General features: G+C 53.5%; 2 protein-coding genes across 5 annotated transcripts in view; both read right to left on the bottom strand.

Annotated features, from left to right (window-relative positions):
• Positions 1 to 36: 36 nt before the first annotated feature.
• On the bottom strand, positions 37 to 5086 carry PAQR6 (progestin and adipoQ receptor family member 6). 2 transcript variants are annotated; one of them, XM_066261835.1, is made up of 8 exons: positions 4981 to 5086; positions 3676 to 3787; positions 3146 to 3273; positions 2839 to 3044; positions 2589 to 2715; positions 2116 to 2212; positions 1766 to 1916; positions 37 to 999 (listed from the first exon to the last, which is right to left on the bottom strand). In XM_066261835.1, exons 2-8 carry the CDS (start codon positions 3760 to 3762, stop codon positions 725 to 727), a joined length of 1071 nt encoding a protein of 356 aa, XP_066117932.1. In that variant the 5' UTR covers positions 3763 to 3787; positions 4981 to 5086; the 3' UTR covers positions 37 to 724. The 2 variants fall into 2 exon arrangements, with proteins under 2 accessions (XP_066117932.1, XP_066117934.1); XM_066261837.1 differs by having other exon boundaries at positions 3712 to 3787.
• Positions 5087 to 5872: 786 nt separating this feature from the next.
• The window catches only part of SMG5 (SMG5 nonsense mediated mRNA decay factor), a 38104-nt gene continuing 19669 nt past the window's right edge, over positions 5873 to 24307 (bottom strand). For 2 of the 3 annotated variants that reach the window (XM_066261834.1, XM_066261832.1), the window contains 15 exons: positions 23339 to 23464; positions 23165 to 23233; positions 21433 to 21641; positions 20676 to 20813; positions 19936 to 20520; positions 16534 to 16709; positions 15433 to 15508; positions 14554 to 14729; positions 13513 to 13671; positions 9828 to 9887; positions 9281 to 9440; positions 8783 to 8873; positions 7905 to 7979; positions 7358 to 7496; positions 5873 to 7174 (listed from right to left, as the gene is read on the bottom strand). In XM_066261834.1, the coding sequence (XP_066117931.1) occupies positions 7091 to 7174; positions 7358 to 7496; positions 7905 to 7979; positions 8783 to 8873; positions 9281 to 9440; positions 9828 to 9887; positions 13513 to 13671; positions 14554 to 14729; positions 15433 to 15508; positions 16534 to 16709; positions 19936 to 20520; positions 20676 to 20813; positions 21433 to 21641; positions 23165 to 23233; positions 23339 to 23464 (2323 nt within the window). In that variant the 3' untranslated portion in view covers positions 5873 to 7090. The remainder of the gene's footprint in view (positions 7175 to 7357; positions 7497 to 7904; positions 7980 to 8782; positions 8874 to 9280; positions 9441 to 9827; positions 9888 to 13512; positions 13672 to 14553; positions 14730 to 15432; positions 15509 to 16533; positions 16710 to 19935; positions 20521 to 20675; positions 20814 to 21432; positions 21642 to 23164; positions 23234 to 23338; positions 23465 to 24307) is intronic. The other variant, XM_066261833.1, reaches the window with a different exon arrangement.

The raw sequence follows: 24307 nt of genomic DNA, 5'->3' as shown, positions 1-24307 counted from the left end.
AGGATGGGGAGTGGCAAAGAGGTTTTACCTTCAGTCCCAAAAAGTGTTTCCCAAAGTCTATTGATTTTTTATTTGTACCTGCCTCATTTCAGAAGCATTGAAGGTGGCTTTCTAAAATCTAACTAGGGTTCCCCCCTCTAGCCCAGCACCTCCCCCCACCCCAACCCAGTGTTCCATCCATGACACACTCAAGCAGACCCAGACCCCAAGGTCCTGGACACCTTGAGTACACTACTGTGATCAGGACGGACGCACCACTACAGGCAAAGAGCTATATGCAAACGGCACTGCCTGTTTGAGGGGTGGGAGCCAAAGTGAGCTTCCTGGCCTGGTTAACAAGCACTCGGGGTTAGGCCTCAGTTAGTCATGTTAGCTCTTCACTGGGATGAGCAGAGACTTCCAGGAGCACCAGAAATGGGACCAGATGAAAGGGCCCCCACACCTCCCCAGCCCAGCCTCTGCCGGGGGGTGGGCTCTCTAGCCTGGACACACGTACCTCCCTTCTCAGACCCTCAACACTTATGCCCGCCCCATCAAGAGCACCCTCACCAACCTTCCTGCTCTCTGCCAGCCCCACCGGCTCCTCTCCTCTGCACTCTCTCCTCAGTCACTCTTGGTTCTAGTCCCAGGTGTGCCCCCACCTTTTCAGGTCTGGGTCTGGGCTCCTCTCCCACACCAAGGCCTGGCCTTTACCTCCCTCCAGGGCAGGCTCAGAGATGGGGCCTCACTGTTGTTTGGTGTTTGTATTGCCCTCCAGCAGGCCACCCTGCAGCAGGGGGCATGTACTGGGGGCCCGAAATAGGGAGGCTGTGAAGGCAGCAATGATGAGAAGATTTCCAGCCACTGCCAAGCCTAGAGTGGCCACTGTGCCTGCCAGGCCCAGGGTCGGGTCCTGTGTGGCCAGCCAACCTTGGCGAGATTCCATATCAGCCAGCACTGCCTCCAGCTGGAAGTGGGTGCCCAGCACTGCACAGATGTGGAATAGCTGGTGGCTGTGGCCTGTAGGGGGAGGGTGGGCAGGTCAGGGCACATATTCCATTCCCAGGGCTGCCTCATCTCACTCTCTGACCCATGGCAAATCACCCCATCCTCTGGGCCTGCTACTACCCTAAACTTAGGAATAAGAAAACCTGATTCCAAGAATTCTTGGAAAGAGTGAATGAGCTGATATGCATAAAACATAATGCCCCTAGCCCTGGCCGGTTGGCCCAGTGGTGGAGCATCGGCCTGGAGTGCAGGAGTCCCGGGTTCGATTCCCGGCCAGGGCACACAGGAGAAGCGCCCATCTGCTTTTCCATCCCTCCCCCTCTCCTTCCTCTCTGTTTCTCTCTTCCCCTCCCGCAGCCGAGGCTCCATTGGAGCAAAGATGGCCTGGGCGCTGGGGATGGCTCCTTGGCCTCTGCCCCAGGCGCTAGAGTGTCTCTGGTCACAACAGAGCGACGCCCCAGATGGGCAGAGCATCGCCCCCTGGTGGGCATGCCGGGTGGATCCCAGTCGGGCATATGCGGGAGTCTGTCTGACTGCCTCCCTGTTTCTGGCTTCGGAAAAATACAAAACAAAACAAAAAAAACGTAATGCCCCTAACATACATGCTACTAGTTTTCCTGTTATCTGAGAAATGGGGGTTGGGGGCTGGACCCTGAGGACCCTCCAGTGACAGACATTGTCCTCTGTCTGTAATACACCATTTACTCAGTTCACTCTCTGTACTCTGGGAAGCTGTCTCCCCTTGGCCTTTCCCAGGCCTGGCGGGGCCTGCTCTCACCAATGTAGTCAAAGCGTCCTGGTGCCAGCCGCTCAGGCAGGTGAGAGGCGAAGAGAAAACCAGTGAGCAGTGCGCACAAGAGGTGGTAGCTGTGGCTGGTGCTCAGCGCCTCCTGCCCACAGCTATGGCCCCTGCCCCAGCACAGTCCCAGCTGGCAAAGGAAAAGCAAGGCTGAGAAGGAGGGGTTTGGGGAGTGGACCCAGATGTGTCTGGGAGCTAGTGAGAATGGGGGTCTAGGGGTTACAGCCAGACTAGGTGCTGGGCTTGGAGGGTGGGCAGCAGGGCTGAGGTGAGGGATCAAGGGGGCAGGACTGGAAGGGGCACTAGGCAGGGGCCCCAGGGGCCCTTACCCGATAGAAGAGTGGGAGGTTGTCAAACAGGAAGGGGTAGGCGAAGGCGCCTGTACGGAGGACTTTACTGAGCCCAGGGCTTTCCAGCTCAGGGAACCTGGGAGGCAGGAGGGAAAGGCTGGTCACTATCCTGGTGCTAGGGTGGGGGTCAGAGGAAAGGCGGGGGCCTCTAACCTAGATGGAATATAAGTGTAGCCTAGTGACACATGACCACATCTGTGAAATGGGGATAAAGACATCTGCCTCTTAGGTGGTTGGCAGAATTAAGGGAGACAGTGCAGGTATGGTGCTAGTATACGGGCTCTGGCACACAGTAAGTCTCAATAAATGGTCCCCATTGCTCTTAATGTTCAAGAGTACACAGGCACAGGCACAGGATTGCTGGCCTCCCAGCGGTCCCAGGTGTCAGTGTGATTGCAGGAGCCCTGTCTTCTCCCTCCGTCTTCCCCTTCAAACACTAGCCAAGGACCCACCGGGAGTAGCAGGAGAGGCTGGTGCACAAGAAGGAATTGAGTGCGGCGACGGGCACAAAGAGCTGGTGTAGGCAGCCGTGCAGCCAGGAGGCCGGCATGGAGTAGGCGGCATAGGGGAAGGCGCAGCCTGTGGGGCGCGGGGCAGGAGCTGAGGCCCGAATGGTGCGCTCCGCTCCGCAGGTACCGCCGCCCGCCCCCTCACCCAACCCCTGGTCCACCAACCCCTGTCCCCGCCTCCCACGGAGCTCACCCAGGCTGTAGAGGCTGAGTGCGCCGTAGTCCAGGAAATAGCAGATGTGTCGTGCGCGGGGCGACATGGAACTGAAGGTGTGCGCACAGCACGACGCGAAAGGGTAGAGGCAGGCCGGCAGCAGGAAGACGATCAGCGGCCAGTGGTAGGGCTCCGCCTGGAAGCCCGGGCCCCGCGCGAGCGCCAGTAAGCGCCACAGGAAATACCTGCGGCGGCATGTGTTCAGGTGGCCGCGTCGCCCCGCGACTCCAGCCCGCGCCTGCCCAAGTACCCCACTGAGCGCAAGGTCGAGGAGAGCCTCCCTCACCAGGTGGGCAGGAAGTGGGTCCAGATGTTGACAGTCTCGTTAGTCATCTGGAAGGAGCTGAGGATGCAATCCAAAGCCGAGCTGGTGGGGCGGCGGTAGCCAGACATGATGCCGTCTTCCCAGAACACCTGAGGTAGTGGCGGGTGGGAGGGGGTCTCACTATGCTGGGCTCTCTCTCTCTGGGAGAGAGCTGTGGAAGCAGGATTGAAGAGAATGGGCTGGTGGACACAGTGGCCCCCAAGCCGAACTAAACCTGACCTCCCTCTTATCACAGGTTCCAATATCCAGAAAGCAGATAAGAAACAAGTGCCAGCAGAAGGGGACAAGATAGGATGCAGGAGTTGGCTGGTGCAGACCCAGCACTCCAGGGAAGGAGACCCTTACAGGAGCAGTCTGGGCCTAGGGAGTGGGTCACAAGCCTGTTCCTTAGAGAACAGAGGAAGAGTCTCACACTAGAATGGGAGGGATAAGAGTGAGCTTGCAGGAGGGACTTCCCCTATTGCTAAAAGAACCTCAGCCCCAGTCAGTACCCTGGGAAGTAGGAGGTGGAGAGTGTGGCCTCTCACCCTGGGGACCTGGTGCACTTGAAGGAGTTGGGGTAGCTTCAGACTGAGCATGGTGGCCCGGCACCTCCACGTTGACCTAGATACAGAGGGGGGTGGGAGAAAATCAGATATCTGCTCCTATCCACAGACTGCTTTCACCCAGGGCCAGGCTGGGGGGCTGGTCACTGAGTCCCAGGGTGGGCTGTGCAAGCATGTGTGTGGGTGGTGGCTGGCCACCAAGCTGTTTACTTCAGGCCAGGGGAGGGTGGCTCAGCTTCCCTGACCCCTCCCCATCCTAGCCTGGGGGCATTCAGTTTCCCCATTGCGGGGGTGGGGGGTGGGGCGAGGGGGGGTGGTCAGACTTAGCCCAGCGTTGAGTGAATGCTGCCTTGGTGTAACCCCAGACCTTGGGTCCAGGCCCTCAATCCTCCAGTTCTGTCTCTGCAGAAATCTAACTCATGGAAGTCAATGCAGAGACCCCAAGCCCACCCACCCACCACCGAAAGCCCTTGGCCCACAGTGTGCAGGCTGAACACAGAAAACTCATGATCCTCAGTGGGAGAATTACTGGAGAGGCCAGATGCCAGGGGCGAGAAATTAGGGGAACAACTGGTTCTTCTCTGAGGATGCTTGTGCCCCAGGGGGCATTCAGGTCCCTCTCCCTTCTGAGCCCTGCAGCCCCAGACCTGTGCACTGCCTCCGGTTGGCCATGGCTCTGCTACCCCGCCTGCCTCAGGCCGCCTCTCCCAGGCACATTCTTTGGCACAAGTGGTGGGGCAGGGCCAGCTAGGCAGTGGAACTGCCCCAAGAGGAGGGAGGATAGGACACTTCCCCCATATCCCAGGGCCCTAACTTTTCAGCAACTCTACAGCCTAGCCCTGGCCTCTTCCTGCCACCAACTTCAATGGTGCTCCGTGGGCCTCACACCACCCGTTGGTCCCCCAACAGTTTGGGGATTCTCTGCCAGAGCTGGGTACTGGGGACTTGGCTAGACACAAGACAGATCTGGTTCCTAGTCCCTGCACCCCTGCTAAGCCTTAAGATAGAGGCCTTGAGAGGTATCTCCTGCCTAGGAGCAGGATGGGAATGATCTAACCCAAGTGCTGCCCAGTGACTTGGGGGAGGGGTGGGAAAGGAAGTGCTGGCTGGATTCCAGCTCCTCTTGGGGTCCCTTCCCTTAGCATAGGGTTTGGAGGTCTGTGTAGTGTGGAGCCCTGTAGGTGGGGGAGGAACAGAAGCAGGCCCTAATTCCCCGCAATGGGTGGTAGAGCCCCAGGTGAGCTTCCTTACCCACAGCTTGACTTGCACTCCGAAGCAGGTGGGTCAGAAGGCCCGGGGTGCTTCTGCCAGGTCAACGGGAGGGAGAAGAGAGTGGCAGGCCAGTGGACCAGGCCTGGGCAGGCAGTGGGAAACAAAGGGGAGCCAGGGAACAATCCCAGCCTTGTCCAGCCTCCAGGGAGCAGCGCAGGGTGGCCCAGCCCTATTAGCAGGCAGCTCACTGGGCCTCCTGCACACAGCCAGCCCCTCCAAGCCTGACTGAAACAGATGACTGGCCAGAACAGGCTGGGGCCCTAGCCAGGAGGTGGACAGTGTGATACAGGCTCCCCCTCCGATCGGGCTGTACCACCATTCCAGCTTTCCCAGTTCAGGGTAGGCTCTGCCATAGGCTGGGCAAATTCCAAATCCTGGCCTTGGGCTTCAGAAACCACCGCTTACTGTGCTTCAATGCCGCTCAGCTCCCAATGCTATGCCGAGTCCAGAGCAAATGCCTTTAGGAATTGTTGGTTCAACTACAAGGGATTTGCCAAGCTTACTCCTCAAAGACGCACCTGAGGTGCCAGTCTTTGCTGAGACAGTTATTGAGGCTGGTTTCAAGGCTTATCCCTCCCCCTTGAGGATGCTTCTCTGATTCAGAGGACCCAACTGGAGATAGCAAACCAGCCCCAGGCAACACTGTGGCCTTCAAAATACTGGTTTCACCTATCACCCCTGCAAAGGCACAGCTCAGTTCACAGGATCCACGACTTGACAATGTCACAAAATAATTTCTGGTTTTTCTGGAATTGCCAACTTTTTCCTACAGTGGGCCCATCTTGAAGAAACCTTTCCAGAATGCCACTTTTAGCATGTCCTCTCCAATATCCCAATAAAACTGTACAGAAAGACACCAGGAGACAGGGAGTGGGCTTCAGGGGTCTTTATTAAGTGATGCTTTCATCTGTTTGACAAGGATTAGGAGTGGGGTTGACCCTACTCCCCCCAGGTTGTCCCAGAGCTATCTTGGGAGGAAGGAGGCAGGAAGCCTGCCCTCTGAGAACGGCCTGGGAAGCTAGGCTAGAGCTGGGGTGAGGGACAGCAGATCTGAGATTCCCACCCTCCACTCCAGGGGGAGGGGCTAAGGCAGTCCTGGCCAAAGCTGCCCACCCACAGCACTGCTCTCACTCCATTCACTGTCCTGCGCTATTGAGCTCTTCATGATCTCTGCTCCCTGTCACCTCCACATTCCAAAAGCCAGCCCCATCCTCAGTCCTTCCAGGCCTTCAGTCCTGGGGAAGGGTGAATTAGGAAGCCCATCAAGATGAGGGATCCTGACTGGGCAGCCTCAGACTATACCCCCCTCTCCTCTTACTGGATCCCACTGTCCCAGCACAGCAGCCAAGAGCACAAAGGACAGTGACTGTTGTTGGGCTGGTGGGCATAGGAACTCTCACTGGCGTACAGGCCAGACTGCCTGCAGCCATTTGTGGGGCCTGCTCCCTGCCCTGGAAGCCAGACAGAGGGAGAACAGACAGCAGGTGGGGCAACTGGGTATGCAGCCCAGGCCCTGCCATCTTGCAGAAGCTCCAGACTACTCCAGGCCCCTCTCCTTTGAGTCCCCAAAGCTCCAGAGTTGCCCAGCCTCCAGAAGGGGGAAATAAGAGAATGGGTGATCTTCGAGGGGAAGAGTTTGCAGAAAACCACCCAGATATCTGGTGTTACCAACTCTTCCCCCAGGGCTGGAGGGTCCAAACTCCTAGGCCCAACCACCCTGCATCTTGAGTGAAGGGCCGCTTTTGCCGACCCTGCCCTCAGAGGTCCAGGAACCACTCCAATGAAAAGCAGGCACCATGCCTGCCACCTGCCTCTGGGACAGCAGGAAGGTTGAGGCAGGAAGGCTGACTAGGGGCCTCTCCTACTCCTGGCACTTTCCTCACTTTCCTGACATCGTCTTGGCAACAGGGGGACCCTGCCCTCCCAGCTGGCTCCTGGGCCCTCCCTCAGCCTGTGTGCAGCTGGGCTTCCTTTCCGAGTGCGTGCATGAGCTTGCGTGTGGGGGGGTGACTACAGGTGGTGGTCCTGGCAGCCAGGGAGGGCAGGAAAGATCTGGAGTCAGCCCCACTGCAGGGCTTGGGGGTCAGTCTCAACCAATCTCCTTCCACTGCTTGTAGAAGTCCAGAACATTCTTGATATCCACACTGGCATGTGCAGCGGCCTGCAGGGCTGCCTGTGGAAGGGGGTGTAACAGATGAGAGAGTCTGACCAGGGCCCTGAACTATGGGACAAGTCACTGCGGGGCTAGGTAAGGGGTGACAGAAAGGAAAAGGGCAACTGTCTGGAGGGTCTGAGGAGGAAGTCTATTCTGGAGCCTCTTCCCCACTTTAGTCCCCTCACTCGCCCCATAACCCACCTGCATAGGGCCTGAGAGCACGCTGGGGTTGTCCAGTGGAAGGCCTGTGATGATGGTCACCATGCCACTTGGGTCCTCCTCACCTGCCCCATGGGCCAAAGTCAGCTGTTTGCAGCTGTCCAGGATCTTATACAGAGTCCTGGTGGAGAGGGGGAGAAAGTCGGCCAAGCCCCAGCATTAGCACAGCCCGAACACCAGGATTTCCAGGGCACGGGGGAGGCCTAGGGTGGGGAGGGCACCAGCAAGGAGTGAGCAATGAGGCAGCTGAGGCAGCAGGTCCTGGAAGCTGGTGCTGGAGCGTGCTGTGGGAAGTGGGCACTCGTGCACTGAGTGAGGACACCAAGCCCAAGCAGCTCAAGGCCGAGGGACTCGGGTGCTAGAGCAACTTCTTCCTCCCAGGTAAGACTTGCAGGAGGCCCCAGACCGGGCCTGCCCCATCTCAGAATTCCTTGGCCCTGTCCTGCTCTCCCGGGGAGCGGCACAGAGGAGCCAGAGCAGCGAGGCAGGCAGTCTGTCTGAGGCTCTAGGGGAGGGACTGAAACTTTACCAGGCCTCTGCATCCTGTCTCTTCAGCTTATGTCGCTCAAAGCTCTTCCCCACCTCTTTCTGGCAGCGAATGTACCTGCAAAGGACACAGGAGAGTGGCGATGGGGGGCAGAAGAGGGAGGGTGTCTCACACAGAGCAGACCATTGTGGCTCAGGGGCCCAGATCCACGGGAGCAGGGAGGGGCACATCTCTCCCGTCACAGGTCTGTTGGGAGTCATTTTGACATTTCTTGGATGCTGGCTCAGTTTTCCTCCTGATAACATCAATTCCTCGTCCTCCCACAGGGAGGAGCTGGGAGGGGAGAAGAGCAGATGCTTTTCAAGTCAGGGCTTCTGGAGACAAGTAGGCTTTGTGCAGCTTTCAGACAGGCAGGGCAGATGTGGGGGTGGGGGGAGAGGGTGTCAGCTAGCAGGGAGGGCAGGACAAGCCTGCGGTCTGCTCATCATGGCTTCAGGGGGAGGCAGGAAGCCCCAGGCAGACCCAAGGAAAGCACTCGTACGGTAGAAGACCTGATCACCAGTCCCACCCAAAAGCAGGAGAAAGGCTTGCAAAGGTGCCATCAGCCTGGGGCTGGGAAGTTTGTCCCCTCTTCCTGATGATACTGACTTCATGTGTGCCCCAGAAGCAAATGGCCAGCAGGTCAGTGCTCCCCTGCAGGGCTCCTGGCTCTTCTGATCGCCCTCTACTTCAGCATCTAAGACCTTTACTTCTTAGTATTTCTTAGAAACCTTACCAACTTCTTTGGTTTCCCTCCCCAGGAGTAAGCAAACTGTGAGCAGGGACTGCAAGTGTCTTCCCCACAGGTAACGAGGAACACATAAGCAGTTGTCTGGGAGACAGATACTGGCTCAGCACAGGTCTCACAGGCCAACACTCACCTGTTTCCTTTTTTAAATTCTGCTTCTAGGTATCGAATTCCATCCCGGGCCCCTGGGTGTTCCTTCTTCAGCAAATCCAGGCCATCAATCACTAGTGGGCAAGGTGGGGGAGGGGAAGGACAAAGCACATGAGTTCAGAGTGCTGTGACGTGGGCTCTGCAGGAAGTATCTGAGCTCCTCCAGCACATACTGCAGGAAAAGAAGGGACTACGACTCTGACAGGGCTCCTGACATCCTGTCAAAGAACAAGACCTTCTGCTAGTTATATACTCGGCAAGATACCAAATGCTTTCACTAAGCTATTCTCATCTGTTTCTCCATCAGGGTTAACATAGAAGATCACGCCCATTTCACAGGTGAAATGACTGAGGCTCAGAAGTGGTAGGATTTGATCAAGGCCACTGTGTATAAACTGGGTCCCAAAAAAGCGTCTCTCCATCCCAAGCCCAGAGTTTCTTTCAGCCACACTCTGTCCTCCCATCTCCCCAACATGCTCACCTGTCCTTGGGATGATGACAATGAAGCGGCCACTGGTAGCCAGCTGGCGGATGATGGGGAGGTGGTGGCAGAGGGCCTGGGTGTCGGGGACGAGGTAAGGTGACATTGCTGATTGGGCCTTGGGTTGCTGTAGGCTCCCTTCCAGCTGAGAGACCTCGAGCTGGTGAGAGAAGGCAGAGCGGGTGGAGCTGTGTGGGCCCCACAGCCTGGGAAGGGGGAAAATGGAATACAAGAGGGCTCTTATGGGCCTCCTCCTGCTGCCCCAGGGACAGGGGACTCCTCCTAATGGCCTCGGAGAAAAAGTAGACAAAAACAGGGTTAAAGTATAGAGAGAGAGGAAAAGAGACAGAAGGGAAGGCAGCAGGAAGCCGTGAAGGCTTTGTGAAGAACAGCGCTGGGAGGGGGATCTCGGAGGCCAGGAAGGTAACCTGGGCAAAGTGGAGGGCCGCAGGGAAAGGGACTGCAGCTGGAGGGGGAGGGGCTGTGGTGGGTTTTAGGCAATGACCAGGTTAAGAGTAGGAACAGTCCTTGGGCTCCGACTTCCTACCTGAAGTCGTAGCTGGGCCATGTCTCTCATCAGCCTGTTCCGCCGAGCTTCTTCCTGTGCCTACAAGGGAAAAAAACAAGTGCTTAGCTTGGGATGAGGAGTTGGGGCCATATTCCTTTCGCCAGCAATCAAGAAGACCAAGAATAATTCTGGAGTCTGAAGTAGGTACGGCCTCATACAAAGTCAGCTCTCTATTGATCCTGCTAAGTAAAAAGAAGAGAAGCACAAGAGAAAAATATTCCTCACTGTGTTCTCGCATCCAGGATGGGGAGCGGACTGTGGGCACTGTCATGGCAGAGGACAGCCCCTGGCTGTGCCTTGGGGCCTGAGCTCCGCCCCTCTGCTCTCCTCACTCCATTCTCCCTTCTAGGGGCTATCGTCCATGCACCACCTCCTCACCTTGCCCACTTCTTCCAAAGCTGCAGCTTCAGCTCACACCCAACCATCCCTGACCCACATATCCAACCACCTACTTAGCAGTCCCATCTATTCCTCCAAACCTCCTCCTCTTCCTCTAGTGTTCCCCAACCTGGTAAATAAACCACCATCTACCCTACTCAGAAAGCTGAGCTAGCTTTGACTTTTCCTTTTCTCAGCCCCGGCAATTACCGGGCCTCTCACTCCTGTCAATTGTACCTCCTAAAAAAACTATTCAAATCCTTCCACATCCCGCCATCTCCACTGCACAACTCTAGTCTAAGCCAGCATCTCCCACCTCAACTATTATACACACCTCCTTACTAGTCTCTGCCTCTAACCAAGGCTTCTTCCAAAAAAACCATCTGATATCCATCATGGGCCTGACTAAAAGTCCTTTGATGGTTTTCCTTTGTCTTTTGGACGAAATGCAAATTTCTTAATATAGTCTAAAAGATGAGACCATAGATGACAACTTATCCTAAAAGATATGGGCAGCCACTAAAGGCTCTGTGATGACTACAGTGGCACCATCAGAGTGGTGCTTTAAAATGTGAGTCTGAAATGTACCATCTCATTCTAATTCTGACAGGTCACCTGACAAAGCCAAACTGAGGGACACTCTACAAGATAACCGACCAGTACTATTTGGGAATAGGAAGGTCATGAAAGACAAGGAAAGACTGAGGAACTGTCACAGACTGGAGGAGATTAAGGAGACAAAACAACCAAATGCAAAGTGGGATCCTGGGAAGGAAAACAGACCTTAGTAGAAAAACTAGTGAAATCTGAATGTAGTCTACAGTTATGTACCATTCCTTACTTTCCTAGGTTTGTCTTTTTTTTTCCCCTAGCGAGAGAGAGAGAGAGAGAGAGAGAGACACACACACACACACACACACACACACACACACAAACAGGGACAGACAGGAAGGGAGAGAGATAAGAAGCATCAATTCTTCGTTGCATCTCCTTAGTTGTTCACTGATTGCTTCCTCATACATGCCTTGGGGGGGGCAAGGGGGGCTCCAGCTGAGCCAGTGACCCCCGTCAAGCCAGAGACCTTTGTGCTCAAGCCAGCAACCATGAGGTCATGTCTATGACCCCATGCTCAAGTTGGCGACCCCATGCCCAAGCTGGTGAGTCCATGTTCAAGCCAGTGAATTTGGGGTTTCAAATCTGGGTCCTCAGTATTCCAGGTTGATACTCTATCCACTGCGGCACCTTACTTTCTTAGTTTTGATAATTACACTATAGTTACATAAGATCCATCCCCACTCCGACCCTCTCTGCAGAGCCCTGCACAATAGTGGTCCTGCCCAAAATGCTGAGTATCCCCTTTGAAAAATACTGGTAGAGGAAGGAAAGAAGACCAGAACCTAAGTGAGAGCCATTTTCTTACAGGCCACTGGCAGACTGGTAAGGAAACAGAGCACTAGACAAACTCACCTTTTCTAACTGTCAAAATCAAGCCCAGGAATCTTACTTTTAGGCTAAAATTGGAGTTGTGAAACCCCATGTTCCAGGAGAGGGATGGGAGTAAGTCCCCCCAGCGACCCAGTGCAATGAGTGGGGATCCACCCGGACCCAGGAAGAGGAGCGCTGTGTGGATCTCAGGCTCTGCAGCCTCTGGTCCAGGAGTTCAGAGATGTGGGCTGACGTGTTCCTCTGGGGAAATTTGAGGTCCCATCAGAAGAGATGGAAGAGCCCCAGAAAGTAGGAGCAGCAGCTTCTGGTGCCCAAGTGGTACCAGAAAACTGAGCCCACAGCAGCTTTAAGCACAGACAAGAACCTGATCTGTCCATTTCAGAGCCCTAGCTTCCTGATCTGTAGAATGAGGATCCAGCACCTACCTTACAGGATTGCTACAAGGGTTAAATGAGATGTCACATACAAACCAGGCTTCGCACACAGAAAGCTCTCGATAAATGACAGGGGCTAGCATGGCAGTATGACGATGACAACACTGCTGTTGCTGCTAGGAGATAAAGCCCCCGGGTGCACCCCTGGGACTCAGGCAGAGCAGGAGGCAGCCCCGTGGCAATGTGGCCCGGGGCCAGCTTGGTCAATGGTGTCCAATACCACATGAGAGGCGCTCTCAGTACTCCTTGCCCCTCTGGAGCAGTCTTCAAGAATTTAGGCTAGAGGAAATGCTTGCAAAAACTTTTAACAGTTTTTGAAGCTATGTAATTTCCCCATGGTCATTTTTGTAACCCTCCTGTATATTCCCCAATGGAACAGCAGTAAAAGCCTTAACACAAAGAACTATTTTTAACAAAATGTCCTTGCTTTTAAGACAGTAAGGAAGGGAATTTCTGGGGAGCCTGTACTCCTTCCCAGCCAAGACTATCCGCAGGAAGGAGGTGCTCAGACAAGTAGGGAAGCCTGGGGCTAAGGAAGGAAGGACACAGGGAAAGGACTGGCTTAGGTGAAAAAGAACGTAGGCTTACCTAGCCACATTCCCCCCCCCCCCCCCCAAAGTGTACTGGAGCCACTCAGCTCAGGGAGGACGACATACCCAGAGCTATGCAGGCCCCACTGTGGAACACAGACTGTGCTCACAAAATATTAGCCTCACAAGAGAAAAGTCTGTCTTGTTTGGGGCTGTAACCTCAGTGCCTGGAATACTGACAGGTCCGACACAGAACAGACTCTCAATAAATATTTATAGGATAAATTACTGAATGGAAAAAGGGTAAAATAGGCCGCCTCCACCTGTTTGAGGCCTCTGGGGGATGGGATCAAGTCTGGGATGGGAAGGTCCCTGCATGGTGTCCGATACAACATCCCTCTACTCCCTTCCATTCGTCAGTCTTCAGTCCTCTGAGAGGGAAGGGAAAGGAAGGGAAGGGAAGGGAGGGAGCATCTGCTGTGATCATGTGCAAGGTGCCTGATAGGTACTATCATTCCATCATCACAACAAAAGCTGATGTTGCAATTCCCACAAAACCGAAAAGGAAAGAGGCTTTAGCAAGGGTTAAGCGACTCGCTCAAATCACAGACAAGGACAGGACAGAGATGGCCCCCAATCCCCAGGCTGTCTGGATACTGGTCCAGTGCCATGCTGCCTCTGCTCAGAGCAACTCCCATTCCTGTCCGGCAGCCTCTCCCTTAGTTTCCTTCCCTGCTTCCTCTCTCCCCAGGCTCAGTTTCTCAACCCCATCACCACATTCTTCAGTCATGGGCCACCAGTTTAAGTCCCTCACCCTCGTTTCCCAGTGAGCCCAACGGGGGCTGAGTGGATCGGACGGTAGCGGGGCTGACTCACCATGCGGAACTGGGCCTGGGCCTGCTGCAGCAGGCTCTCCTGCTCGGACTGGGCAGTGCTGACGAAGATGCCGACCTCTGGGCTGAACTGCAGGATGCTGCCTTGTAGGCGGGCGACGAAGTGGCCAAAGCTGCGAATGCAGCAGATTCGTACGACTGACTGTGAGGAGACACGGGGGCCCAGCCCAGCTGAGCAGGGTTGCCCACTAGGGCTCCTGCCCCCTTGCCTCCCTACGTCAGCCACCTCAGCAACAAGTGCTCCTTGGAAAGGCTCGTGGTCTGCAGGGTGCAAAATAGGAGCAGCGAGGCCCAAAGCCTCCAGCTGCGAGGAGTACGCAAAAAGGGCGAGAGATTCACAGGACCAGAGAACCAGGGCTCGGGCTGAGAAGAGCCTGGAGGCCTGGCTTCTAATGCCATCCCTCTCCTCTGACTCTCAGTTCCTCAGGTATAACCAACATCTCTAACTTATTTTATTTTTATCGGCAGAACCCTTCTTCCCATCAAATATCTTATCTAGAACCCTAAAATGCCAAACAGAATAAAGCCAAGCTGCTCTGGCTACAGAGAGAGCAACGAAAAAGAGTGTGTGTCGGGGGTGAGGGTGGAGGGAGGAAGCCCAGCAGCCTGTCTGCTTGGCTTCCCTCTGCTGCCCCCAGATGGCCCACGTGGTGACACAGATTCAAGGGCGAAAGCCACTGGACTAAGTGGGCAGTGCATGCCCTTCCAGCTCTAACTCTCTGATTGTCTGATGTTCAGCTCAGAGGAGGCTGGGCCCATAGGAAAAAAAAAAGAGACTGATAAAAGACTCAAAGCCCAAATAATTCATTTGTTTTGTCCTCTACAAAAGATAGGTAAAGGGGAGGAAGACCCTACCCACAGCAGAGCTGTGCAAGGACATCCGCCAGGAAGGACAGCAAGCTCAATGGCTCACTCCCTGCCTGGGCGGGAGGCGTGCTTGCCTGCCCCTCCAGCGCTGAGCACCTGCTGTGCTACTGTGTCTGACTAACAACAGAACTTGTGGCCTGAGAAATGATGTTCTCACCTCCTCTAAAGTGCTGAGCAGGGGCCGATCCGTGTCAAAGTTAAAGCGTCTGTGGGCAGCGCGGAGGGGAGGCAGGTTGCGAAGTGCTGTGTCCTCGGGGAGCAGCAGGCTAGAGGGGAGGTCAGGCAGTTCACAACCTTCAAGAAGGTCATGGACCTCGGGACACAGGACCAGGCCTGGGGAGAAAGAGGACCCATGAGACCACCTGCCCTATGGAAACCCCCAGTCAGAGGGACACAGCCTGGTCCTTTGGAGATTCCCAGGCTGATATACATACCCCGAGGACAGAATGGGGAGAAATGGAGGAGAGGAAAGAGACAAATGCAGAAGCCCAGAGCTGGAAGGGCTGGACGAGCAGAGCAGGTGGGGAGAACCGGGACAGCTCAGACTAAGGCTCCATGACCAAGGGCAATGACATCAGGATGAAAGTGAGAGGAGGGGCTGACTCTGAAGGAAGGAAGGAACCTAGCCTTTGCTGAGTCCAGTCGGAGGAGAATGTGGAGGTTTCCAGCTGAAAGGTGATGGAAGGAAACAAGCCCGGCAGATGAGCTCTGGAGGTCGAGATCAATGCTCCCTGACCAAGGCACCAACGTGCCACCAGCACCTGCAGCTGGCCTCCGGGTCACCCTTACTCTGTCTGCTCTTGCCCACTCCACTGCCATCCCCTGGAAGACCAGGCCACCTGCCCACAGTGGGGCAGTGTTGAGGTGAGAAACCAGAGAGGCCAAGGCCACAATGACTGCTGTGTGTGAGGGAGGCTTGGCAGTGAATCCCATTAACCTCCTTACACCAAGGGCCAGGTTACCAGGAAGGGGGGGGATGGGCTTCGTGGGGCCAATGAGGGAGAGAGAAAGGAGAGTAGTGCTGGGAGTCACTCACCAGACTCCTGGAGCTCGCCAGCAGCTGGCAACAGATTCAGCAACACAGACAGGCGGTTCCACAGACTCTGAGAGCTCTGGGGAGAGAGGGCAGAAGAGGTCCTCAGCCAGGGCAGTGGGGGGAGGGGGAGGGGACGGGAGGGAGCAAGAAAGCACTACTTGAGAGGCTGCCGGTTGTGATCACAAGCCTAGTCGGACTTGATAAAAAATGAACAGAGGTCAAGAAGGGTTTGTGGAGGGCTTGGAAACCGAGACGAATGAAGGGGGCTATGGAGCCTTGCTGAACTTTACCCCCAGCTTAAGGCTTTACAAAAAGAGAAGGTATGCAACTACAGGAAGAACTGTCTGAATCTTGGTGGTAGAAAAAGCCAGAACATGGAAGGACGCTTCTCCACGCCTACTACAGAACCTCACTATGCCCACACTGAGACACCTCTCAGAAATGTGACCCCACCTCCCTCAATGACTAACAGTGACCGAGTAATTAAGCTGTCATCAGACATAAGCACACACCCAATGGTGTGTGTGGCCCTGACCCCTCTCATCTAGGGCGCCCTGCAAGGAGAAGGGACCTCCACTCAGGGCAGGTGCGCTACTAGAGTAAAGCAACACTGAATAAAAGCCCCAGAGCACCAGAGGCTCAAGACCAAGACTCTGAACCTGAGGCCACCACTGCCCCAGCCAGCCTTTGAGCTGCCAGCTTGACACCATTTGGTCCGGTTGCAGGACTGAGCCATTCCCTAAGCACCTTCACAACCCGTCTGAAAATGCCACCAATTCCCTAGTTCCCATCTCTTGAGACTCACCAAACTCATATTCTCATCAGCATTAATCCTAATGACAGGTACAATGCCTGGCATTGGAGATACAAAGCAGAGTAAGATGCTCTCTCACTTTCCCATCCATACAATTTGTATTCCAGGTCATAGGCTCTTCCAAAGCAAAGCTCAGGCCTACTCCTCCGTAGAAAGTGTTCAAGAGCCCAGCACAGAGCAGGTGCTTGGAAACAACTCTAATCTTGAGCAGACCATCAGAGGGGATTCCTAGGCCCCATCCTACTCTCCAATGCCGAGACCTGACAAAGGGCAGTGGAGTGACACACCTGTGCACACACAATGATAAGGTCGGGGTTGGTCCGCAGCCAGTCCAGGAAGACTTTCACAGCAGGAAGCAGGCCTTCTGCCATCAGGACTTGTAGCTTCTCCTGGATGCTGCGCTCATTCCGACAGGAGTGCCCACTGGACTCACTCCCCTCTGACTCAGAACCCTCCTCAGAGCCTGGGAGTGGGTGAAGAGAACTGGGATGAATAGGCATGTGACAACAGGCTTCAGGTATGTGGGGAGAGCATGCCCCACCCTGTCTGGACTCTTTTGCAAAATCTTGATATGAAAAATAAAAAACTCACTTATAGACCCCTGCTTACTTTGTCCAGACCTACTAACTTCTAACTGGTTGCTTTTCAACCAAGAGCCTGGTACCTTTGTAAATGATTCCTTTATTTATTTTTATATTTATATTTTTATTTATATATATATATATATATATATATATATATATATATATATTTTTTTTTTTTTTTTTTTTTTTTTTTACAGAGTCAGAGAAAGGGATAGACAGGAACGGAGAGAGATGAGAAGCATCAATCATCAGTTTTTTTGTTGTTGCGACATCTTAGTTGTTCATTGATTGCTTTCTCATATGTGCCTTGACCGTGGGGCTACAGCAGACTAAGTAACCCCTTGCTCAAGCCAGAGAAACCTTGGGTCCAAGCTGGTGAGCTCTGCTCAAACCAGATGAGCCCCGTGCTCAAGCTGGAGACCTCGGGGTCTCGAACCTGGGTACTCTGCATCCCAGCCTGACGCTCTATCCACTGCACCACCGGCTGGTCAGGCTCCTTTATAATTTTTTTTTTCTTTCCTCCCCACAACCATTTATTGGGAAGCTGTGTACGTTTGGCAGTGGGAGATCCTTTATAATTTTTAACTCAGGGAGAGGAAGAGAAGCAGAGAGACAGACTCCCACATGTGTCCCCACAGGGATCCAACTGGCAAGGCCGCTAGGGGACAATGCTCTGCCCATCTGGGGTGTTGCTCTGTTACTCAGCAACCAAGCTCTTTTTAGCACCTGAGGTGGAGGCCATGGAGCCATCCTCAGTGCCCGGGGCCACCTCGCTCCAATCAAGCCATGGCTGCAGGAGGAGGGGAGGAAGAGGGGGAAAGGGAGAGAGGCAGAGAGAAAGAAAGGGGTAATGAGGGAGAGGGAGAGGGAGACGGGGAGAGAGAGAGGGGGAGAGGGAGAGGGGGAGGGGGAGAGAGGGAGAGAAGGAGAGAGGGAGAAAGAGAGAGGGAGAAGCAAAAGTAGAGTGGAGAAACAGGCATTTCTCCTATGTGCCCTGACTGGGAATTGAACCTGGGATACCCACATGCCAGGCAAACACTCTACCACTGAGCCAAACAGCCAGGGCCTAAATGATTCTTTTAGTCTCAAGGTAATTTGTGAGGCTGGTCTACAGCTATATTCAACCAATACTTTTTTTTTCTTTTTTTTTTTTTAGCGAGAGAGGATGGGACAGACAGGAAAGGAGAGAGATAAGAAGTACCAATTCTTCATTATGGCACCTTAGTTGTTCATTGATTGCTTTCTCACTCATGCCTTGACTGGGGAGCTCCAGCCGAGCCAGTAACCCTTTGCTCAAGCCAGTGACCTTGGGCTCAAGCCAGCGACCTTGGGCTTTAAGTCAGTGACCTTTGGGCTCACGTCTATGATCCCACGCTCAAGCCAGTTACTCCGTGTTCAAACCAGCAACTTCAGGGTTTTGAACCTGGGTCCTCAGCATCCAGGCCAACGCTCTATTCACTGTACCACCACATGGTAGGCTATTCAACCAGTACTTATGAAGTGTCTACTCTGTGCTGGAAGGCAGGGCAGACAGAGGGGAGCTGCAGGGAGAAAAGGGGTACATAACTAAAAGAACTACTTCTATTTTTTAGCTTTTCAACTTTGCAATTCGGTATGCTAAGTCAATCTCTGAGCATCAGCTTCCTATTTCTTTCTCTTTTTTGCGCACACATGCATGGGGGGGGGGGGAGGCAGCAACCTTGGACTCAAGTCAGCAACCATGGGGTCATTCTATGAACCCACGCTCAAGCCAGATGAGCCCATGCTCAAACTGGCAATCTCGGGGCTTCAAACCCTGGGTCCTTAGCATCCTAGGCTGATGCTCTATCCACTACGCCACCACCTAGTTAGGCATCATTTCTCTTATTCAATGTTTCCTAAGTCCCACCCATATGCCAGGTATTGTTAGGTACTGAGGATAAAACATAGATTATCCTGCTCTCAAGAGGCTCACGGCTACTGGGAGAGACAGGCAAGTCAATAGACAATTACACTTGACTGGGAAAGGGCTGGAAGCTGCACAAGTGCAGAAACTAAAGGAGCTCACGTAAAATAAATCTAACCTGCCTGACTGGTGGTGGTGCAGTGGATAGTGTCAATCTGGGACACTGAGATCACAGGTTCAAAACTCTGAGGTTGCCCGCTTGCACATGAGCTCATCTGTCTTGAGTATAGGGTCGCTGGCTTGAGTGTGGGATCATAGACATAACCCCACGGTCGCTGGCTTGAAACCCAATGTCGGTGGCTTGAGCAAGGGGTCACTGACTTGGCTGGAGCCCCCAGTAAAGGCACGTCTAAGAAGCAATCAATGAACAACTAACATGCCTCAACTACAAGTTGGTGCTTCTCATCTCTCTCCCTTCCTGTCTCTCTCACTGAAAAAGAAGAAGGGAAGAGAAGGGGAGGGGAGGAAAAGAAAATCTAACCTAACCTTGGAAGTCCCAGATCAAGTTAACTTTTAAGCTACAATCTATACAGCAAGTAAAAATTAGCCAGGCAATAGGTTTGGGATAGAGAAGAAAAATACGGCCCAGACCAAGGGAGCACCATGTATAGCAGCTTGGAGGTAAAGAATAGCACTTAGATCAGGAGTAGCAACAATTCCACCACCAGACTGCTGTGAAAGTGAGATAACACCTGAAAAAGGCCCAGCCTAGTGGTTGGCACAGACTCAAGCAGTGCTCACTGCTGCTGCTGACCAGGTGCTCCCTGTAGGAAAGACCCTCAGGAGGTAAGTCTCACTCTAATTCACCTGCCCTGGTGAGTGCTGGTTTTTCTAACTTCCAGTAGTTCTGACAGGACCTGGGGTGGCACCAGGGGAAGAAACTGTAGCTGCACTTGTCACATGAAGAAGCCCCAAACCCACAGGGCAGGGTGAAGGGAGAGAGGAAGAAAACCATGAGGTAGGCTTGGAGCTGGGAATGAGGAAGTGAGCAGGTGATGAGGGTTCTCAGGAAAAAATCCTGGCTATGAAGAGGGCCAAAGGTAAGGCTGCAAGGATGGAGGTGAGAGGTGCTCGCAAACAGTGAAGTGGCCTCTCTCAGGTGACTGCTGATGGCATGGAGGTGTGGAGCAGAGCAGGATCATGAACAGAGGCCCAAATACCTGGCTCTGAAGGTTTATCCACATCCCCATTGACACAGGGCCTATGGCTGGCCAATGTGTGAGGTTCAGTGGTGGGCTGGAGGAGCAGGTTGCTGAAGGTGGGGGCCAGTCGGAAGCAGCGCTTGGTCTGGAACATCTGGGTGGACATGGCTTGTAGATTGCTGGCAATGCTAGCCTCACTGGGGCCCAGAGGGCCATTGAGGGATTCAGGAGCCTCTGACCTGGCCTGAGGGGGTTCGAGGGCTGGGGACCGTGTCTCCTCCTCCTCTTCCATATCTTCTAGGTCTGATCGGGACTCTTGGCTGTTCATTTCCGAGTCTGTCTCAGCATCAAAAGCTGTACCCCCACCTTCAAGACTCTTGTCGGAGCCACTGTCTGAGCCCTCACTGGCCCGGGCTGAGTCATGACTCGAGTCAGATTCAAAGCCTTCGCTCAGGTCACTGTCATCACCAGCTTTGGGCAGGTGGCGGCGGCGGCGGAGGCAGGAGAGGCGGGAGAACTTCCGGCTCTTTCTAACATCATCCACTTGAGGTGCTGTGGGAGGAGGCTCCTCCTTCTCCAAGGGTTCCTTGGACTCTGGTTCATCTGTGGAAAGAGGACGGGCAGGTAGGACCTAGGGACAAAGCAGAGGCTGGAAGCTGGAAGATATCCTTCGGCACCACCAACCCCGCCATGCCTGTGCTCCCCTCCCTGGATCCACATGCTCACATTTCCAGTCACATCCTCCCCCATTCCTGCACCTGTACCATCGCTCTGGAATGCCGGGACGGGATTCTCGCCCTCTTCCAGCTCAGCCTGTAGCCGTATGTTGACATGATTGACGAGGTGAGAGAAGAGGGCCAAGGTGAAGGCAATAGCTGCACTGTACTGCTTGGATCCTAAAGCCAGGAAAGCCAGGCATTAGGGGCCCAAGGCCCTGAGAATGAGGCACCACTGATTCCAACCCAATCTCACTTATTCTCAACCCATCCAAGGATCAAACTACCTCTCAAAGTTTCTTCTAAGGTTAAAAAGACTTTCCACTATTATCCTGCAATCTAGATTGTGCCAGCTCACCCAGCACTTCCTCACATAAGCGCATCCTCCTATCCCATCTCATCTTTCCTGGCTTTGATGCCTTCACAAAGGTTCTTCTGCAAGCCTCAAGCACCTTCATATCCAGCCCTGCCTCTCCCTTCCTTCCTTCCATCTTGCTCTACATATACCTCTGCCAGGAAAGTGTGCAGAACTGACCCTTGTATCTGCCTGGGTCCTGGCCAAGGGTGTGTGTGTCTGCGGGAGTGAGGCAACGGGGAAAGGAAATATGTTGCTTGCCTTGTTCATTCATCAGGAGGCCCTTTAGGGTAAGGCACCTTGTCCCTCACTCTCCCAAAGCCACACAGCGACACAGTAGTGAAGGGGCTGCTTGTGGTAGAAGTTTATAAATAGAAACTGCAGAAAAGGGTAGAGGATCCCAGAAGCCAGTGGGAAAGAAAAGAGGGACCCAGAAAGAGTTACCTGATCTCTTTAAGCTGTGCACAACCATAAGGCAGATGACGACCATTTGAAAGATGAGAAGGTCTGGGAGGAAAGCATACCCGCTCTCATACTCCTCCTCATCCTCACTGGCAAGGCTGAGGTTAGGTGAGGAGGGCAGGTAGAAGAGACAGAGGTTGAAGTCCTCCAGGACTGACTGGCAAAGAGACGTCAGTTCTGAGTCCACAGTGCTACAAAAAGGCAGGAATAATAGTGGAGGTTAGTGATGGAGGCTGGGGCAGGTGGAGAGTTGGGAATACAGGATTCAGAGAAAAGACTAAGGGGTCCTGCAAGGGAGACTTCAGACAGTGCAGCGGGGGGGACTAGATGCCAGGCTGGTCTCTCTCTCTCTCTTTTTGAGAGAAAGAGAGGGACAGGCAGGGACAGACATATAGGAAGGGAGAGAGATGAGATACATCAATACATAGTTACAGCTCCTTAGTTGTCCACTGATTGCTTTCACATATGTGCCTTGACTGAGGGGCTCCAGCCAAGCCAGTGATCCCATACTCAAGCCAGCGACCCCACGCTCAAGCTGGTGAGCCCACGCTCGAGCCGGACACACCCGTGCATCCCAGGCAGACAACTCAACCCACTGCGCCACTGCCTGGTCAGGCCAGGCTGATCTCCGAAGCACACAAAACAATATGGGAAAGGCAGGCATAAAATGGAAGGGATGTAAGTGGGCTTCCCATTCAGTTATTCCTTCAACATCTATTAAGAGCCCATTTTGTGCCTGACCAGGCGGTGGCGCAGTGGATAGAGTGTTGGACTGGGATGTGGAAGACCCAGGTTCGAGACCTCAAGGTCACCAGCTTGAGTGCAAGCTCATGTGGTTTGAGCAGAGCTCACCAGCTTGGACCCAAGGTCGCTGGCTCGAGCAAGGGGTTACTTGCTCTGCTGTAGCCCCACAGTCAAGGCACATATGAGAAAGCAATCAATGAACAACTAAGGTGTCATAATGAAAAGCTAATGATTGACGCTTCTCATCATCTCTCTCCCTTCCTGTCTGTCCCTGTCTGTCCGTCTTTCTCTGTCTCTGTAAATAAAATAAAATAAAAAAAAGCCCATTCTGTGCCAGAGGAAGAGCTGCTCAGAGGAGAATCGGCACAGAACCCTTCCTTAGGCAAAACAGTGAGGGATGCTAAGAAAATACTAACTGAGCCCTGGCCAGTTGGCTCAGCGGTAGAGCGTCAGCCTGGCGTGCGGGGGACCCGGGTTCGATTCCCGGCCAGGGCACATGGGAGAGGCGTCCATTTGCTTCTCCACCCCCCCCCCCCTTCCTCTCTGTCTCTCTCTTCCCCTCCCGCAGCCAAGGCTCCATTGGAGCAAAGATGGCCCGGGCGCTGGGGATGGCTCCTTGGCCTCTTCCCCAGGCGCTAGAGTGGCTCTGGTCATGGAAGAGCGACGCCCCGGAGGGGCAGAGCGTCGCCCCCTGATGGGCAGAGCATCGCCCCTGGTGGGCGTGCCGGGTGGGTGCCGGGTGGATCCCGGTCGGGCGCATTCAGGAGTCTGTATGACTGTCTCTCCCCGTTTCCAGCTTCAGAAAAATACAAATAAAAAAAAAAAAGAAAATACTAACTGGCTACAGAATTTATATTTGAGAAGCAGAATTCAGCAGCCCACTCTCTCCCCTTCATGCGTGCTCTGTAAAGGAGCTGTCATGGATGGGCTAACTAGACAAGAGTTCCTGCTCATGCTCTCTTCCACTTACCTGCTTTTGGGCTGCAGGAGGCTTTGCAGATACATAAAGTTTACCAGCAACCTCTTAATGTCTTTACATCTGAAATGAGAGGAGCCCAGGGTAAATGGTGAGTGGCTCCAGAGTCCTTATGGTTCTACTGCACCAAATCAGGAAGAGCCCCTTCTTGCCACAGGCTTCACTCACCGCTTCTTGCTGGGAGACAGTTTCCGAGTCTCACACTTCTTCAGCTGATGGTACATTTTGGCTGCCTTGTCATATAGCCTCTTGAGATTCCCATAGGCTCCCTCAAAGGACACTTCTGACTGGATGCTGAAGGAAACACAGAAGCAAGCTACTGAGTCTTGGCAAGGACACGAAGGGAAGGGAAACATCACTCTGCCAGGGTTTTATGAAACAATGCTTCTAGTAAATACAGGCTACCCCAACCTCCCTTACTACATATACTCAGGGTGAAAGCTACTCTCCTGATAAAACACACGTGCACACACATACACACAACTTCCTCAGAATAAAGATGATGTCTAGGTTTCCTCTATATCTAAAAATGAAACAATCCTACTCTATATTATAAACTTAACTTAGTTACCATCCCTCTCCTCCATTTTTTTAAAGCACTGAATGCCTAAAACATAGTATTTAACAAGCATTTACTATGTTTAAGGATATTTACATACATTTCAGTTGAGCCTCATAATGCTCATTCAAATGCAAATATAGCCTAACCAGGTGGTGGTGCAGTGGATAAAGTGTTGGCCTGGGTTGCTGAGGACCCAGGTTTGAAACCCTGACATCATCAGCTTGAGCATAGGATAACAGACATGACCCCATGGTCGCTGCCTTGAGCAAGGGGTCACTGGCTCAGTTGAAGACCCCGGGTCAAGGCACATATGAGAAAGCAATCAATGAATGAATAGCTAAGGTGCTGCAACAAAGAATTAACACTTCTCATCTCTCTCCCTTCCTGTCTGTCCCTATCTGTCCCTCTCTCTGTAAAAAAAAATAAAGGAAAAAGACTTAAGTCCTGGCTGGGTAGCTCATTTGGTTAGAGCATTGTCCCAAAGTGCAGGGGTTGCCGGTTTCATCCTTGGTCATGGCAAGAAACAGAGTGGTGTTCCTGTCTCTTTCTCCCTTCTTCTCTTTCTAAAATCAATA

Source organism: Saccopteryx bilineata, chromosome 2, assembly GCF_036850765.1.
Source record: "Saccopteryx bilineata isolate mSacBil1 chromosome 2, mSacBil1_pri_phased_curated, whole genome shotgun sequence".
Taxonomy (NCBI): Eukaryota; Metazoa; Chordata; class Mammalia; order Chiroptera; family Emballonuridae; genus Saccopteryx; species Saccopteryx bilineata.
Note: the sequence above shows the minus strand (reverse complement) of the source record. Positions and strands in the feature narration are given on the sequence as shown.

Excerpts from the sequence above, each read along its gene's own strand:
- PAQR6 (XM_066261835.1), bottom strand. The coding sequence starts at position 3,762 with ATGCTCAGTCTGAAGCTACCCCAACTCCTTCAAGTGCACCAGGTCCCC. Across the intron at positions 3,274-3,675 it reads TCCACCTCCTACTTCCCAGG|GTGTTCTGGGAAGACGGCAT; the intron begins GTACTGACTGGG and ends CCACTACCTCAG. Across the intron at positions 1,000-1,765 it reads AGGACGCTTTGACTACATTG|GCCACAGCCACCAGCTATTC; the intron begins GTGAGAGCAGGC and ends CTCCCCCTACAG.